Raw genomic sequence first — 15,361 nt, 5'->3', positions numbered from 1 at the left:
TATATTCCCTCCCAAGGGACACTGCCTTATCGAAGGTACCTTCAGTATTGGGCGGGAGGATTTGTGTGCTCCAGCGAAGTTGAGGGCTATGCCAGTGGTAGCATAGCTACTGGCAGGGTCACCCAAGCCGGACAGGCCTCAATGGAGGAGCCAGACGAAATGTGTCCCACCTAGGGAATGGGGGTCTCTATACGTGCGGTGAAGGCAACCCTCCTAGGGGAGTAAACCCTGATGTCAAATCCTAGTCCTCCTAGTTGGGGGTTGGGTCAACGGGTCAGCACCCGATTATCCACAAAAAACTTCCATAAGGTTAAAAGGCGGGAGAAGGGACTAAACTATGAGGTCATTGGTCCCTTGTTCCTAATAAAACAATGCCACAAGTGTGAGGATAAAACGGACGAAACATACAACACAAAACAAAAAAAGGAAAAGCCTCAAGAACGAAGGGAAGGCAATGAACACTAAAAGGAACAAAAGAGGACAAGAAAACAACAGAGAAACACTAGAAACAGAAGAGAGTAAAACATGAGAGTAGATTACAGTGGCTGGCCAACCACGAGAATAAAAAGGGAAAGCCAGCCGCTCTACAACACATTAAAACCTCCACCCTAAAAGCACTAGGGTGGAGGACACAGAGGGGCAAAGGATATGCGCTAAAACCTACACAGAAGTATAAAACCTACTCTCACGCATAAAACGTAAAACTAAAGCTGCTGTGGAGCCATTGTCGCCCAACACCAAAGGCAGAGTGCTGGGAAAGTTAAAACTCTGTTGCAGAGCGGCTAAAAGTGGGCAGTCCAGCAAGAGGTGGACGTCTGTCATTTGGGAGCCACAGCAACACTGAGGTGGGTCCTCGCAATGGAGTAGGTAACCATGCATTAGGCACGTATGGCCAACGCAGAGCCGGCAGAGGACAACTGATTCCCTGCGAGAGGCCTGCATGGAAGACTTCCACACATTCGTAGTCTCCTTAATGACACGCAGTTTTTTTGTGCGTGCTGTTAAGCCATTCCGTCTCCCAAAGCCGGAAAAACCTGCAGTGTAAGACAGAACGCAGTTTCTGTGTCACCTGTTTGGCCAGCCTGTCGCTAAGTTCATTGCCGGGGATTTTCCGTCGGAATAGTAAAACTTATCAATCCTTTGAATGGATATGGTTTTATGGAATAATATTTGTCTCTAAGATTAAGAAACAAGACATGAGAGGATGCTCCAAGAGCGTCAGAATTTCGTGAACCATGCTAAAATGCATGGTTCGCCATACAGTGCACATTCGTATGCCCAGATTCCAAATGACGTAGACCTCGACCTGATATGAAACTTTGCAGTGTGGTTTTCAGGACGTACATTTTCTTGGAGTAGCAGTGCTGTATTATCTCATGTTTGGTTCTTTATTATGGCATAATGCCATACGTGCTAGAAGGTGAAAACGCACGTGAAATGCAGCGAATAGTGTGGAATTAAACACTTCGTTTCAAATAAATTTACTGCCTCAGCATGAAAGCTTAATAAAAGCCAAATTTCTTTAGCAAACAGACAAAAATAACTTTATTGCTCTGCGAGGGGATTAACGCTTGACTGTCAGAAAGGTGGAAATAAAATAAAATAAAATCTGAAACTAGTAACATATTTTTTAGCTTTCCATAATTATGTGATGTATTTTAATTCACTTGATAGCTCCCAGCCACAGAAATCTGTCTTGTTTTCTTTTGACGTGAGAGCAGTAAACTAAGAGGAAAATGTAAAGATGGGTCACGTGGAGACTATCCCCCCCCCCCCTCTAACTCTGACTGCTCTGTGCATCAGAAGGTAAAAAATAAATAAATAAAAATAAACCTTTTCAAAAATAAGTTCATTTTGTAGCGCACATCTTTCTGAGGAGTTTGATACAAAAAGATATACCTTCGAGGAAATGTAAGACATGTTATTTGGTCTTAAGTGTGCCTCTTCAAACAACATTCTTATAACGCACGTCACTGTATTTCGCTCTGCGGAACTCAAACGTGTATATTTTGTAATGGATGCCATCAAACTATATTCAGGACAGTGGAAATTAAAATGTCCTATGGTGCCTCTCCTGCTCCCAGTAGGCCGGTTTGACACCTTGCCCCTTTTAAAAATTAAAAAAATTAAAAAATTAGCACACATTTCTTCAATCCTTAGGTCCTAGCGATTTTTCTCTCTGATCTTGCTACAGCTTTACATGGCGTGCTTTCCTTTCTGGGAAAGAACTATTACTTCATCAAACTTCGACAAACGTTTTGCTACATGAAAAATCGAAATGTCATCGTCTAATACATAAAAAGCTGTTAACACAAATAGTACCCAAGACTGGTGTGGTTTCTCGATCTGATTACGTCTATTTTGTCACCGTGTGCTGGACAAAATGAAATAGGCCTTTCTAATATTGCAGCAATTGTAACAGGCACCAAAAAAGTGAGACTGCTTTGGCAATAATGATCATTTTTATACTGCGACAATATAATTCACGAAGTACCAATACAAAATACCTGTTTGGCCTACTACAATCAAAAAGCTTTATGTTAGGAAATAGTTTCACATTTCATTCATAAGCTCCAGTTTCTCATGCACGAGAAAGAAACGTAGTAGAACGAAATTTTGTATAAATTTGGAATCGTCATATTCTTCCATAATTTGTGTGATGTCCCCATTTCTTCTCCTTCCTCGTTCTAATAAACAATCTTGTCATCACTAATTCTGTAACTATTCCTACCACTGTCAAAACTCATTTTCCAGTTAACTTTACTAACCCTGCCGCAATCACTGGTTTAGTTACCAAGCAATTATTCTCCGGTTAGGCATTATTACGTGTTCGTACAATGCGTTTTCTGCGCTACTCCCAGAATGGAACTTAAGCCGGGGACTACAACTGGCCCTGTCTCATGTAGAGTTCTGGCCAAAAATGTTCTGTCAGAATTTCACTTTCTTGGATACACCGTGAAGATAATACATAACCTTTCTTACCTATTATTCGTGTTAGTCGTTTATTTCCACTCTGGTAGTCTGAATCTGGATTTCATTAGTAATCATAACAACCCTGAACATTTGCAAACCGATTCAACCACATAAACAAGCAGCAGTTGCATTCACAGGTTCGGCTTCATTCAACTCAACTCGTATAGCCCCATCCCGTTTTGTCTGCAGGAAAGTTCGTTTCTAGATGCAACGAGGATTCCCATGGCAGAGACATCACATACAGTATGCACGCATTGAAAAATAATTTTATAATAATCAACATAGACTGTGTTCAAAAATGTCCAAAAACCAGCAGGGGTGCGTTTCAAAATCATATGAATAATTGATAGCCCGACGTGGGCTGGATGCTAGGTGCTTTGAGAGACAAGGTTTTTTTTTCTCAAGAATATGAATTTGCTCCCCCCCCCCCCCCCCAAATTGCCGCCCGGTCCAGATACCACAGTTTGCCGCCATCCTCCACTAGATCCGGGCCAGCTGCGGACGCATGAGTCTGGCAGCTTGGGCGCGCCAGTAAAATTCTTCCGTGTACCCCATGTGGCTGGTTGCTGCTACTGCTGCTTACACAGCCAACAGTCACACTTCTGTAGCCGGAAGCAGGAGAAGGTATTACTCATACGCGACGTAACTGCGTATTTGCCTGAGCCCGCTTGTAACTGCTTAAATGAATCTAATGTAAACACTTGTGATGTCAAGCTCATTGGAGGTAATTTGTTATGAAGCATTGCATAGTCTTCCTAAAGCCTTTGACCCATTTTGCTGTTGGCAGACGCTTGTATGTGCACAGTGTTATTTTATATGGTGCATTTCCTTTGCAATTTAAGTTTTATTTCGTTTTTTTTTTTCTCTTGTTCGTGTTTTAATGCTGCAGTATTGTTCTGCAGTAGCAGGCTACAGTAATATCCTTTGTTAGAGTATCGGTTCTTACCAGCAAAATTACAAAAATTTAACTGATAACTAAAACAACAAAAAATTCCCAGGTTTTTCCCAGATCTCCCGGGTCGTATACACCCTGTAGATGGACTCTTGAATGGACGCTACCAGAGGGTGGCGAGGGTAGCACTGGTTGATAGCTTGTAGGCTGCTCAATGAGTCAGTACACCGGAGAAATGACTCACCAGGGCATGAGCGGATGTACTCAAGAGCGAGAGATATAGCCGCCAGCTCTGCAGTGAAAGCACTGCAGCCAACTGGCAAGGAGTGCTGCTCAATATGTCCTCCATGAACATATGCGAAGCCTACGTGACCATCACCCATTGAGCCGTTGATGTAAACCACTTCAGAGCCCCGCAACACATCAAGAATCGAGAGGAAGTGACAGCGGAGAACAGCAGGGTTAACGGAGTCTTTAGGGCCATGCAAAAGGTCCAGATGAAGCTGCGGCCGAGGCAAACACCATGGAGGCATACGTGAAAGGATCGCAAGTAGAGGTGGTAAAGGGAAGGACTCCAGTTCAGAGAGAAGGGACAGCACACAAACCGCAATCGTTAGCCCCAATCTGGGCCGCTGATGTGGAAGATGGACTGCCACAGACGGGAAAAGTAGACGGTAATTCGGATGCTCAGGGGAACTATGAATGCTTGCTGCGTAACTGGCAAGCAGTTGCGCACATCTGATCTGCAGTGGAGGGACACCAGCCTCCACCAGTACACCGGTCACCAGACTTGTCCTAAAAGCTCCTGTCAGTAACTGAACCCCACAGTGGTGCACAGGGTCGAGTAAATGCAATGCTGAAGGCGCTGCTGAACCATAAACCACACTTCCATAGTCAATTCGGGATTGGACAAGGGCTCTGTAGAGCTGCAGCAGCGTACAGCGATCTGCACTTCAATTGGTGTTGCTCAGGCAATGGAGGGCATTGAGGTGCTGCCAGCACTTCTGCTTAAGCTGACGAAGATGAGGGAGTCAAGTCAATTGAGCACTGAAAACAAGTCCTAGCAATTGATAAGTCTCCACTACAGTGAGTGGATCGTCATTAAGGTACAGTGGGGGTTCCGGATGAACGGTACGACGGTGACAGAAGTGCATGGCACATGGCTTTGCGGCTGAAAACTGGAAGCCATGGACTAGAGCCCATGACTGTGCCTTGTGGGTGGCTCCCTGGAGGTGCCGCTCAGCAACAACAGTACTGGAGCAGCAGTATGAAATGCAGAAGTTGACTGCATACAGAGAAGGTGAGACGGAGGGCCCGGCAGCTGCTGCTAGACCGTTAAAGGTCACTAAAAATAGAGAGACACTCAATACAGAGCCCTGCGGGACTCCATTCTCCTGGATATGGATGAACTATGGGAGTCACCAACTTGGACATGGAAAGTACGGAGCAACAGGAAGTTTTGGATAAAAATCGGGAGTGGTCCCCGGAGACTCCTCTCATACAATGTGGCAAGGATATGAAGTCGCCAAGTCGTGTCTTATGCTTTACATAAGTCAAAAAAGACGGCAATCAGGGGTTGCCATCTGGAAAAGGCTGTTCGGATGGCAGACTCGATGGACACAAGATTACCAGTAGTAGAGCGACCCTGGCGGAAGCCACCCTGACATGGAGCCAGCAAGCCACGTCACTCCAAAACCCAACCCAACTGCCGCCATACCATTCGTTCCAGCAGCTTACAAAGAATGTTGGTGAGGCTGATGGGCCGATAGCTATCCACATCAAGCGGGTTTTACCGGGTCAGAGCACCGGAATGATGGTGCTCTCCCGCCACTGCGATAGAAAGACGCCATCGCACCAGATCTGGTTGAAGATGACAAGATGTCGCTTGTAGTCAGATGAGATGCGTTTTATCATCTGGCTGTGGATGCCATCAGGCCCAGGAGCTGTGTCGGGGCAATGTGCAAGGGCACTGCGGAGCTCCCACTCTGGGGTTTTATAGGATTCCCTGCAGCGAGTAGTGAATGAGAGGACATTCCCTTCCAGCTGCAGTTTGAGTGTGCAAAAGGCTGGGGGTTAATTATCTGACACAGAGGCTTGAGCAAAGTGCTCAGCAAAGTGCTCGGCAACCGCGTTTGCGTCGGTACATAACACACCATTTATGGTAACACCAGGGACAGCTGTTGGGGCCCGGTACCCGAAAAAACGTTTGATTTTTGCCCTACTTGGGAAGGTGACGTGTGGCACCCAATGGTGGAGACATATCTCTCCCAACACTCCTTCTTCCATTGTTTGATAAGGAAGCAAACACGGGCATGGAGCCATTTAAAGGCTATTAGGTGCTCCAGGAAAGGGTGCCACTTACGCCGCTGTAGAGCTTGTCGACGCTCCTTAATTGCTTCAGCGACTTCCTGCAACCACCAAGGGACTGCCTTACGCCTCGGGCACCCTAAGAGCGAGGGATCGCGTTTTGTGCTACTCACCTGCTCAACCATCACATCGATGTTACCGTATGGGGGAGATTCAGTGAGGTGAAAGTCTGCCTTGTTCAAAGCCCATCTGGGCAGTTGTCCATGCACCTGATGCTGGGGCAGTGACAGGAAGATGGGGAAGTGGTCACTACCACACAGGTCGTCATGTGCTCTCCAGTGGATAGATGGGAGAAGTCCTGGGCTGCAAATTGATAAATCAATGGCCGAGCAACTACCATGAGCTGCACTGAAATGTGTGGCAGCCCCAGTATTTAAGAGGCAGAGGTCGAACTGAGACAGTAAAGTTTCAACATATCTGCCTCGGCCAGTAAGCATGATACCACCCCACAAGGGGTTATGGGCATTAAAATCTCCCAGAAGTAGGAAAGGTTTAGGGAGTTGATCAATCAGTGCAGCTAATACATTCAGGGGTACTGCACCATCTGGAGGAAGATATACATTGCAGACAGTTATTTTCTGCATCGTCCTTATTCTGACAGCCACAGCTTCGAGAGGGGCACATGTTCACTACAGACCAAGTTCAGGACATAAACGTAAACTCCACCTGACACTCGATTATAGTCGCTACAGTTCCTGTAATATCCCTTATAGCAGTGGAGGGCAGGGGTCCGCATTGCTGAGAACCAGGTTTCCTGGAGGGTAGTGCAGATAGCAGGTGTAAAACTTAACAGTTGCCATAGCTGAGCCAGGCGGTGGAAAAAAATCACCACAATTCCACTGGAGGATGACACTGTGAGACTGGGAAGGCATGGAACATTCAATGAGGCAGTTTACACCTCAGAGTCACCTGCTGCCAACAATTTATTGCCTGAGCAGTCTATATCCATTGTGTCTGAGGGTCTGGAGAGATCTAGGTCCTCAGCGGACGCCAAAATCTACATCCCATCCTCAGCCACAGAGCTTGTAGGTAGCAGTGGTATAGGTGCCACTGCAGTTTCCTTGGTCTTATGGCTTTTCTTTTTGGATTTCTCTCACTACTCCTCGGGTTTACCTGGCTGGGAGGACTTCACTGGGTCAGTCTCCAGGACTGAGGATGAGCGTGAAGCCCTATGACCAGCTGCTTTTGGGCTCTTCAGCCACTGGCAGGTGTAGTCTTTCCCACTAGAAGAAACCTGGGAAGGGAATGACCCAAGAGACCCCTTCCTAGCAAGAGAAGCCGAAGAAGACTTACGCTTCTCCGGCTTAGAAGTGGGGACGGACATCCCTGATAGTTGGGGGGGGGGGGGGGGGGGGGGGTGTTGCTCCCAAAGTAAGTGGTGCAGGAGCAACAGGGAGGAAAATGCCCCCCACCATCAAGGAGCCAAGAGTAGTCTTCCGGCTCTGAGAGGTGACCTGGGTTGGTAGAGCTGATGGTGCCAGACCTGTTGTAGAGGCGGCGTAAGATGATGTCATACACACAGAATGTAGGCGTTCAAATTTTCTCTTAGCCTCAGTATAGGCCAGTCTGTCCCGGGTCTTGTACTCCATGATTTTCCTTTCCTTCTGGAGAATCCTGCAGTCAGGCAAGCAAGGCGAATGATGCTCTCCGCAGTTGACACAGATGGGAGGGAGGGCACATGGAGTATTGGGTTGTAATGGGCGTCCCTAATCTCGGCATGTGATGCTGGAAGTACAGAGGGAAGACATATGGACGAACTTCCAAGACAAAGAACTGCATTGGGGGAGGGATATAGGGCTTTACATCACATCGGTAGACAATCACCTTGGCCATCTTGCGCAATATATCACCCTCAAAGGTCAAGTGAAGACACCGGTGGCGACCTGATTATCCTTCGGACCCCGGTGGACATCCTGGATGAAATGTACACCACACCGTTCTAAATTGGCGTGCAGCTTATCGCTGAACTGCAAAAGAAGGCCTCTGTTAAATATGATAGCCTGGATCATATTTAAGCTCTTATGGGGTGTGATGGTTACAGAAACATCCTCCAGCTTGTAACAAGCGAGTAACTCCCGTGACTGGGCAGAGGATGCTGTTTTGATCAAAACTGACCCTGATCTCATTTTGGACAAGCCCTCCACCTCCCTGAACTTGTCCTCAAAATGCTCAACAAAAAACTGAGGCTTCCTTGTCATGAAAGATTCCCCATCAACTCTCAAACATACATGGTACCGGTGCGAATAAGATCCGTTGCCATCCTTAGCCTGAAATTCCTCCCATGGTGTGGCCAGGGAGGGGAACGATTTGGGGGTCGTACTTCTGTGTGCTGAATTGAGCACGTGATCGCTTAGAAACAGCTGGTGTTTCACCACCAGCAAGAGATGATGGACTACGTTTCATCGCACGTCATCTGCCCTGATGCCACCCACTTCGACCAGGGGCCCTCCCCATGGGCGCCACCCAGCCGCAGCAAAGGCCACTTGGCAGGATTGCCATTGCCGGGAGGCCCAATGCCCCAGGGGAATGGGCATCTATCCCTTGGCATATGTGGGGAGTTAATGACGCAGGCATCAGCGGAGTGATCCTTGAGTGGTCAGGGGGCTACAACCAACAGGTTACATGGCGGCCCCACCACAACAGACTGGCTACCGTGCTGAATATCAGGTGCAAAGAAGTGCATGGTCATCATCGATGCAGAAATCAACACTGCATAGTGCATGGTGAAAAACACACCCAGGAAGGTGTCCTCGCCCAAGAGATGGAGAATGGGCAGGACTGCAATGCAACGACGAGAAACTGAGCTAAAGATCTCAATGCACGATGGACACGATGCACCTCATAAGGCGCCCTTCGCCAATTGGCTCGCTCTTCAGGAAAATATTGAAGAATGGAGGTCAAACCCTAAAGGGGACCATCACATAAAGGCCGAAATGTGTGAAACTCCTTTCAGTCGCCTCGTACAACAGGCAGGAACACCTCGGGTCTATTCTAACCCCCGGACCTGCAGGGAGAAACTTCCACAACCTCAAGAATTTAAAGTGGAGCCTCGGAAATCAGATGCGCTACATAAAGAGGTTTGGTGGAGGATAACAGGAATAGAATAAGACGTTATCAATTAATCTTTCTATTGATTAATCCTGTAATAATAATATCAATAATAATAATAATATAATTTATATGAACTAATATTCAAACAATTGACACACATTTTTAGTATTTTAAAACTTCTGAATTGTAAAGCTCAATAACATTAAACTACACTGTTAGGTTAAAAACAAATAACTCCCTGAGATTTTGTGAATTCCTGAAATACCCTGAGACTTCCACGTTTCTTCTTGCTAAAATGTAAACCAATTACAGGTTTTCCAAAAGAATCATTACCCTTGTTTAAAATCCTCAACACTGACTTGTAAAATCTTAGAACATATTCTGAGCTCCAACATAATAAATTATCTCCAACAGAATGACCTCCTCCATCACCAACTAATAGATTTCGGAAATGTCAATCATGTGAAACCCAACTCGCACTTTTCTCACATGACGTACCGAAAGCCATGGATCAAGGCAGTCAGATAGCTGTCATATTCCTTGATTTTCAAAAAGCATTTGACTTAGTACCACATCTGCACTTAGTATCAAAAGTACAATTGTATGGTGTATCAAGGGGAATCTGTGACTGGATTGGAGATTTTTTGGTAGGAGGTAGCAGCAAGTTATCTTGGATGGAGATTCATTGACAGATGTACATGTAACTTTGAGTGTGCCCCGAGGAAGTTGGGTCCGCAGCTGTTCACAGGGTACATTAATGACCGTCAAACAATATAAATAGTAACCTCAGATTTTTATCACATGATGAAGTTATCTGCAATCAAGTACACTCAAAAAGAAGCTGCATATATATTTTGCCAGATCTTGGTAAGATTTCAAAGCAGTGCACAGATTGGCAACATGCTTTAAACGTTCAGAAATGTAAAATGGTGCACTTCAGAAACAAAAAAAGTAGTATCCTATGCTTACGGTATCAACAAGCCACAGTTTTAATCAATAAATTCTTCCAAATACCTGTGCATTTGTCATGGGTAAACTGGTAGTGGACTTAGATTTATTGGTAGTACACCAGGGAAATGCAATCAGTCAACAAAGGAGATCGCTTACAAATCACTCATGTGACACATCCTACAATACTGCTCAAGTGTGTGGAACCCCTGCCAAATAGGACTAACAGGTGATACTGAACGTATACAGAGAAGATCAGCACGAATTGTCACAGGTTTGGTTTACCCATGAAAGAGAGTTACAGTGATGCTGAAGAAATTGAACTGGCATGCACTGACAAACTAGTCCAAGAAAGCCTACTTACAAAGTTACAAGAACTAGCTTTAAATGTTTACTTTTAGAAATATACTACAACCCCCTACACATCACTCAAGGATAATGAGTACAAAATTAGATTAATTATAGCACGCACAAGAGCATTTAAACAGCCATTCTTCCTGCTACCCACATATAAATGGGACAAGAAAAAGCCCTTCGTACTAGGGAATGTACTCCCTCCCATGCACTTCACACTGGTTTGTAGACTGTAGATGTAGCCCATAAGTCATTAACATTTGCCTTTATGTAGACATTGCTAGGGCAGAAGGCAATGATCCAGAAATATTCTTTACCATTTTTAACAATATTTTTCACCCGATGGGTCGCAGCTACTTTCTGATAATTCCACAGGTAAATTCAGACCACATGTTGTTCTACCCTACCAACAAGTCTTCCATGTACTACACGAGTTTACTGATCCTGGCATCAGATGCACAGTGGACTGGATTACACAGTGCTTCATTTGGGCTTCACTGAAAAAAGATGTAAAGTTGTGGGCAAAAACATGAATTTGCTGTTAATGAGCAAAAGTTTCTGATGATACAAACATTGCTCAGGGAACTTCCTGTGAAGTTAACAATTACTTCCTGCATACCCACGTTGGTGTGGTGAGGCCACTATCTTGCTCTCAGTGCTCTGTGTATATCTCAACAGTGATTGACAGGCTTACATATGGGCCAGAGGACTTCTCTGCAGAAAATGTTGACTGCACTCTTATCATTGTGGTTTGCTCATTTTGGAGTCCTAAAAACCAACACCACCAACAGAGGATGACAGAGACTGTCAGCTGTTCGCTCACCTCACAAACACCTAGGTCTTCTACTCATCAAAATCAACGCTTACCTCCAGCATCAGACGGTTAAGTTGACCATAAACATCGTAGCCTTAAGGCAACATCAAGTGTCTGATTTTAATGGGTCTCCATGCTTATGTGATTCCAGAACATAACTCCATTGCTGCAGAAATGACTTACAGCATGACAACAAGGCTTCCAATTGTTGTTTTCTTTGGGTTGTGAACATTCCACCTTTATTTTCAAGTTGATGCAGCAGGCTGCATTATTTAAACTGATACAAGTCCAGATCATGCTACAAAATTGCCTTAATCCACCCTGAAATTACTACCTCTTCAAAGTATTTGTAATACATGATACACAGAGGACACCTGTCCCATCTATCTAGGATGGACCAAATTTGGTACATGCTCTGAAAAGCACTTTGTTGTTGAAACACTTCTACGTCAGAAGGCCGTATCCATATACAGATGGAAGCCAGACTTCCTGGTGAAGAATACAGATCCCATAAAGCCCACATTAACTTCCAAGTAAACAGCCGGCTTCAGCCATTAAAACTCCAGAGTGTCATCAACCAATCCAACAAAGTAACCATTCTGGTTGCATAGTGCATTTCCCAAAGAAATACCTGTACATTACTTTTAAGGGGGTAGTTGTATGTGGCTGGGTAGCTGACACTGTGAAATGCAAATTCTGCTACAAGTATTGACACATAATGCATTAATTAGTCTTTTACTTTTGTTTATGGTATCCTTGGCAACATAGTTGTTAAAACATATGCACATTCATGATAGGGTGTTGTTATTGTTTTTGTTCGTATGCAACAAAAGTAGTGTTAATAAATAGTAATTTTAATCAGAATCAAAGTACTGTGGCAACAATACATCTACATATTTCATAAGTAACCAAGATCAAATTAATATATCTAAAAACAAAGATGATGTGACTTACCAAATGAAAGTGCTGGCAGGCCGACAGACACACAAACAAACACAAACATACACACAAAATTCAAGCTTTCGCAACAAACTGTTGCCTCATCAGGAAAGAAGGAAGGAGAGGGATAGACGAAAGGATGTGGGTTTTAAGGGAGAGGGTAAGGAGTCATTCCAATACCGGGAGCGGAAAGACTTACCTTAGGGGGAAAAAAGGACGGGTATACACTCGCGCACACACACACACATCCATCCACACATATACAGACACAAGCAGACATATTTAAAGACCCTTCTACTGTCACTATTTGCAACTCCGTTCACACAAAAGTACTTCTGTGTCTATCTTCTTAACGTACATATACAGATAAATGCAACTGGGACAGGTCAATGAAAATACATCTAACATGAACAGAGTTAATAAAGCTTGAATTTTGTGTGTATGTTTGTGTGTCTGTCGACCTGCCAGCACTTTCATTTGGTAAGTCACATCATCTTTGTTTTTAGATATATTTTTCCTACGTGGAATGTTTCCCTCTATTATAACCAAGATTAAATTAAGTTAGTTATAAGTGAAGGCCCCTCTAAGAATCCATTTAATGAAATATCAGTCAGTGCAGCAGTAAAAGACCTTAATAAAACCACTTAGAAAATATGAAGCTCTATCTCCTCTATTTTAGGTCATTTACTTATATTCAAGAACCAAAAACCACCTACAGTAACTACTATTACCTAGTAATTTGAGATATTTCATATTTCACAGATGAATAAGCATAGTTGCAATATTCTCATCAAGAATTCCATGACATTTTACAAACAACTCACTCTATATCTCTCTAATGGAAAACAGCAGGAAAATTTCTTCCCCCTTTCAGTGTCAGATCAATAGGAAAATTCGATGTTAAATGTTGGCTTTGACCAGTGATTTAATGTCAACAGTTGCTGTGGTTTCACTTTTTGGTTTGTGTTTTGAAAGTTCAGTTGTTAGTTGGGGAAGCTAGCAAAGGCGGGGCAAAAAATCCATGGCTACGGTGACAGTATGACCTTTAGCTGCACCCATTTTTATATCCACTGATATGATGCCATGATCGCTACGCTGTTTACAGCATTTGTCGCATGCTTGCTATGGCACTGACCAAAGCTGACAACTAGTATGAAACATTCCTCTTTATCCCCAGTATCTTCACATTACATATTTAATCACATGCATTCATTCGCAAATATGATAGGCCTACTGTCAATATTTGATGATGTCATGAGTTCCATAACAACGAAGATCCCTATGGTATTCAACACAGGTACAAAGGCTACGCATGCTGCTTAAGGGAAACACCTTGACCATCTTGCAAATAAATTTATTTAATCCTGTTTTACAGGCTTGTGGTCACAATTCTATCATATCTGGTTTTAACTTCTTATTAAGCAAAATTATTTGATCTGGATACATTACATAGTAACTCTTGAAAATGAGGAGGACAGCACTCTGGTTAAAGCAAAACTGGTTCTCAGGCAATTTGTGTGACCAAGGATGAGAAGAAATTTATTTCAACACAGTTCCTGGCAAAATTTCTTCAGCATTGGTGGTTTATAGAAGAGATCTTAAAGAAGTGTCAGCCGCTGAAAAAAGAATGTTATTTACAGATGGTGTCCTCAAGTAAATGGCCAGTTCAGTAGGCTAAATATCACGTGTATTCGACCTTTTAGTGCAGCTAACATGTTGGGAGGATAGGATAAACATATGACATATGGCTGTTGCACTGTAATACATCAGTAGTTTTTCAGATGCAAGGGGGCATTTTTTAAAACAATCCCTTGTTATTTAAAGATGGGGAAAACTAGACTCATGAGGTCCGATAGCATTACTGCAACTGTAAATAGTGGATGGTAATTGATCATACTGGTCCATAAACGTAATTTGCCAATGGATGCAAAAATGTTAGAATTATTGCAACAGCATTACATAAAACTATTCACAAACGCAGAGTACAACACAAGAAACATTGGTAGCAGCGCCGCGATTTAAAACAAACATCTTCACTCACCATGTTCCGTTTGCCCAGGCAAAGTATTTTCCAGTTGGATCGAATGCCATAGTCTTGCATGTTTTGCTGTCCTCTCTTGCAAACGATGAGACAAGATCATAACTGGGTGGACCCAAACTGATTGAAATGCCCGTTGATCCCCGAACTGTCAAACACAAAATCAAACTCTGCGTAAAACACGCGTGTCTGCCAACAATCTAGATAAAGCGAGAGTTGTCTAGTTTTGCAAAATATTATGGTTTACACTAATGAACTTCCTGGATAGACATAAATGCCGGTAAAAAACGAAAAGAAACATGCTCTCGCATAACCTAGATTCGCACAGTTGCAAAAGTAACTCTACAATAAAGAGGCCCTCGTAGTCAAAATTCCCGTAACGTGTTTATCAAATGAGTCAACTTCTTTACCTTCGATGTCTTATACTATTCCATAAAATCTATTTCACCCTTACGTATGGTGACAACAGCAGCACGGGATTCACGAATACAAATGATTGTGCTACGTGTCTTTGACCAGCCCTGTCATTTCAGATATCAATTAGTATGAAAAATGGTGTACCAAGAAAAAGTTTGTTCTTTCTGTTAGACTCACACGTAGGCAGTATACGAAAAAAGTATCACCATTACCTGCAACAACGGGCACATTCGCCGCCATCTTTACTCTGACCATGTGCAACGTAAATGAAAATAGATTAGGAATATCGGTGTTTTCTTACAGAAGTGCTTTGAAATGCGTGTCCCATGTCATGCTGCTGTTTTATTTGTCTGGTAATGCCTAAGAATGGTGGTGTTAATCGGGGGAATATGCTCGAACTAAGAAACTGTATGTAATATAACTGGTGTGATAATTATCATGTATGAACAGATTTATCCAGATAGCGTTTTCAACGCTAAAAAGTTTGACCATGTAGCAGTTAACAGCATTCTGTCAAAAGTGTTTATTTAGTCAACAGGCTTTACAGTTTTCATTGCATTACACTGAC

General features: G+C 43.6%; 1 protein-coding gene across 1 annotated transcript in view; it reads right to left on the bottom strand.

Annotated features, from left to right (window-relative positions):
* LOC126416712 (eukaryotic translation initiation factor 2A) overlaps positions 1-15,088 on the bottom strand; it is a 167,589-nt gene extending 152,501 nt beyond the window's left edge. The window contains exons 1-2 of the mRNA XM_050084523.1: positions 15,006-15,088; positions 14,380-14,524 (exon numbers count right to left, since the gene is read on the bottom strand). Coding sequence (XP_049940480.1) covers positions 14,380-14,524; positions 15,006-15,048 — 188 coding nt within the window. The 5' untranslated portion in view covers positions 15,049-15,088. The remainder of the gene's footprint in view (positions 1-14,379; positions 14,525-15,005) is intronic.
* Between the last annotated feature and the right edge of the window lie 273 nt (positions 15,089-15,361).

This window comes from Schistocerca serialis, chromosome 8 (genome assembly GCF_023864345.2).
Source record: "Schistocerca serialis cubense isolate TAMUIC-IGC-003099 chromosome 8, iqSchSeri2.2, whole genome shotgun sequence".
NCBI lineage: Eukaryota > Metazoa > Arthropoda > Insecta > Orthoptera > Acrididae > Schistocerca > Schistocerca serialis.
This window is presented reverse-complemented; position numbering and strand designations above follow the sequence as displayed.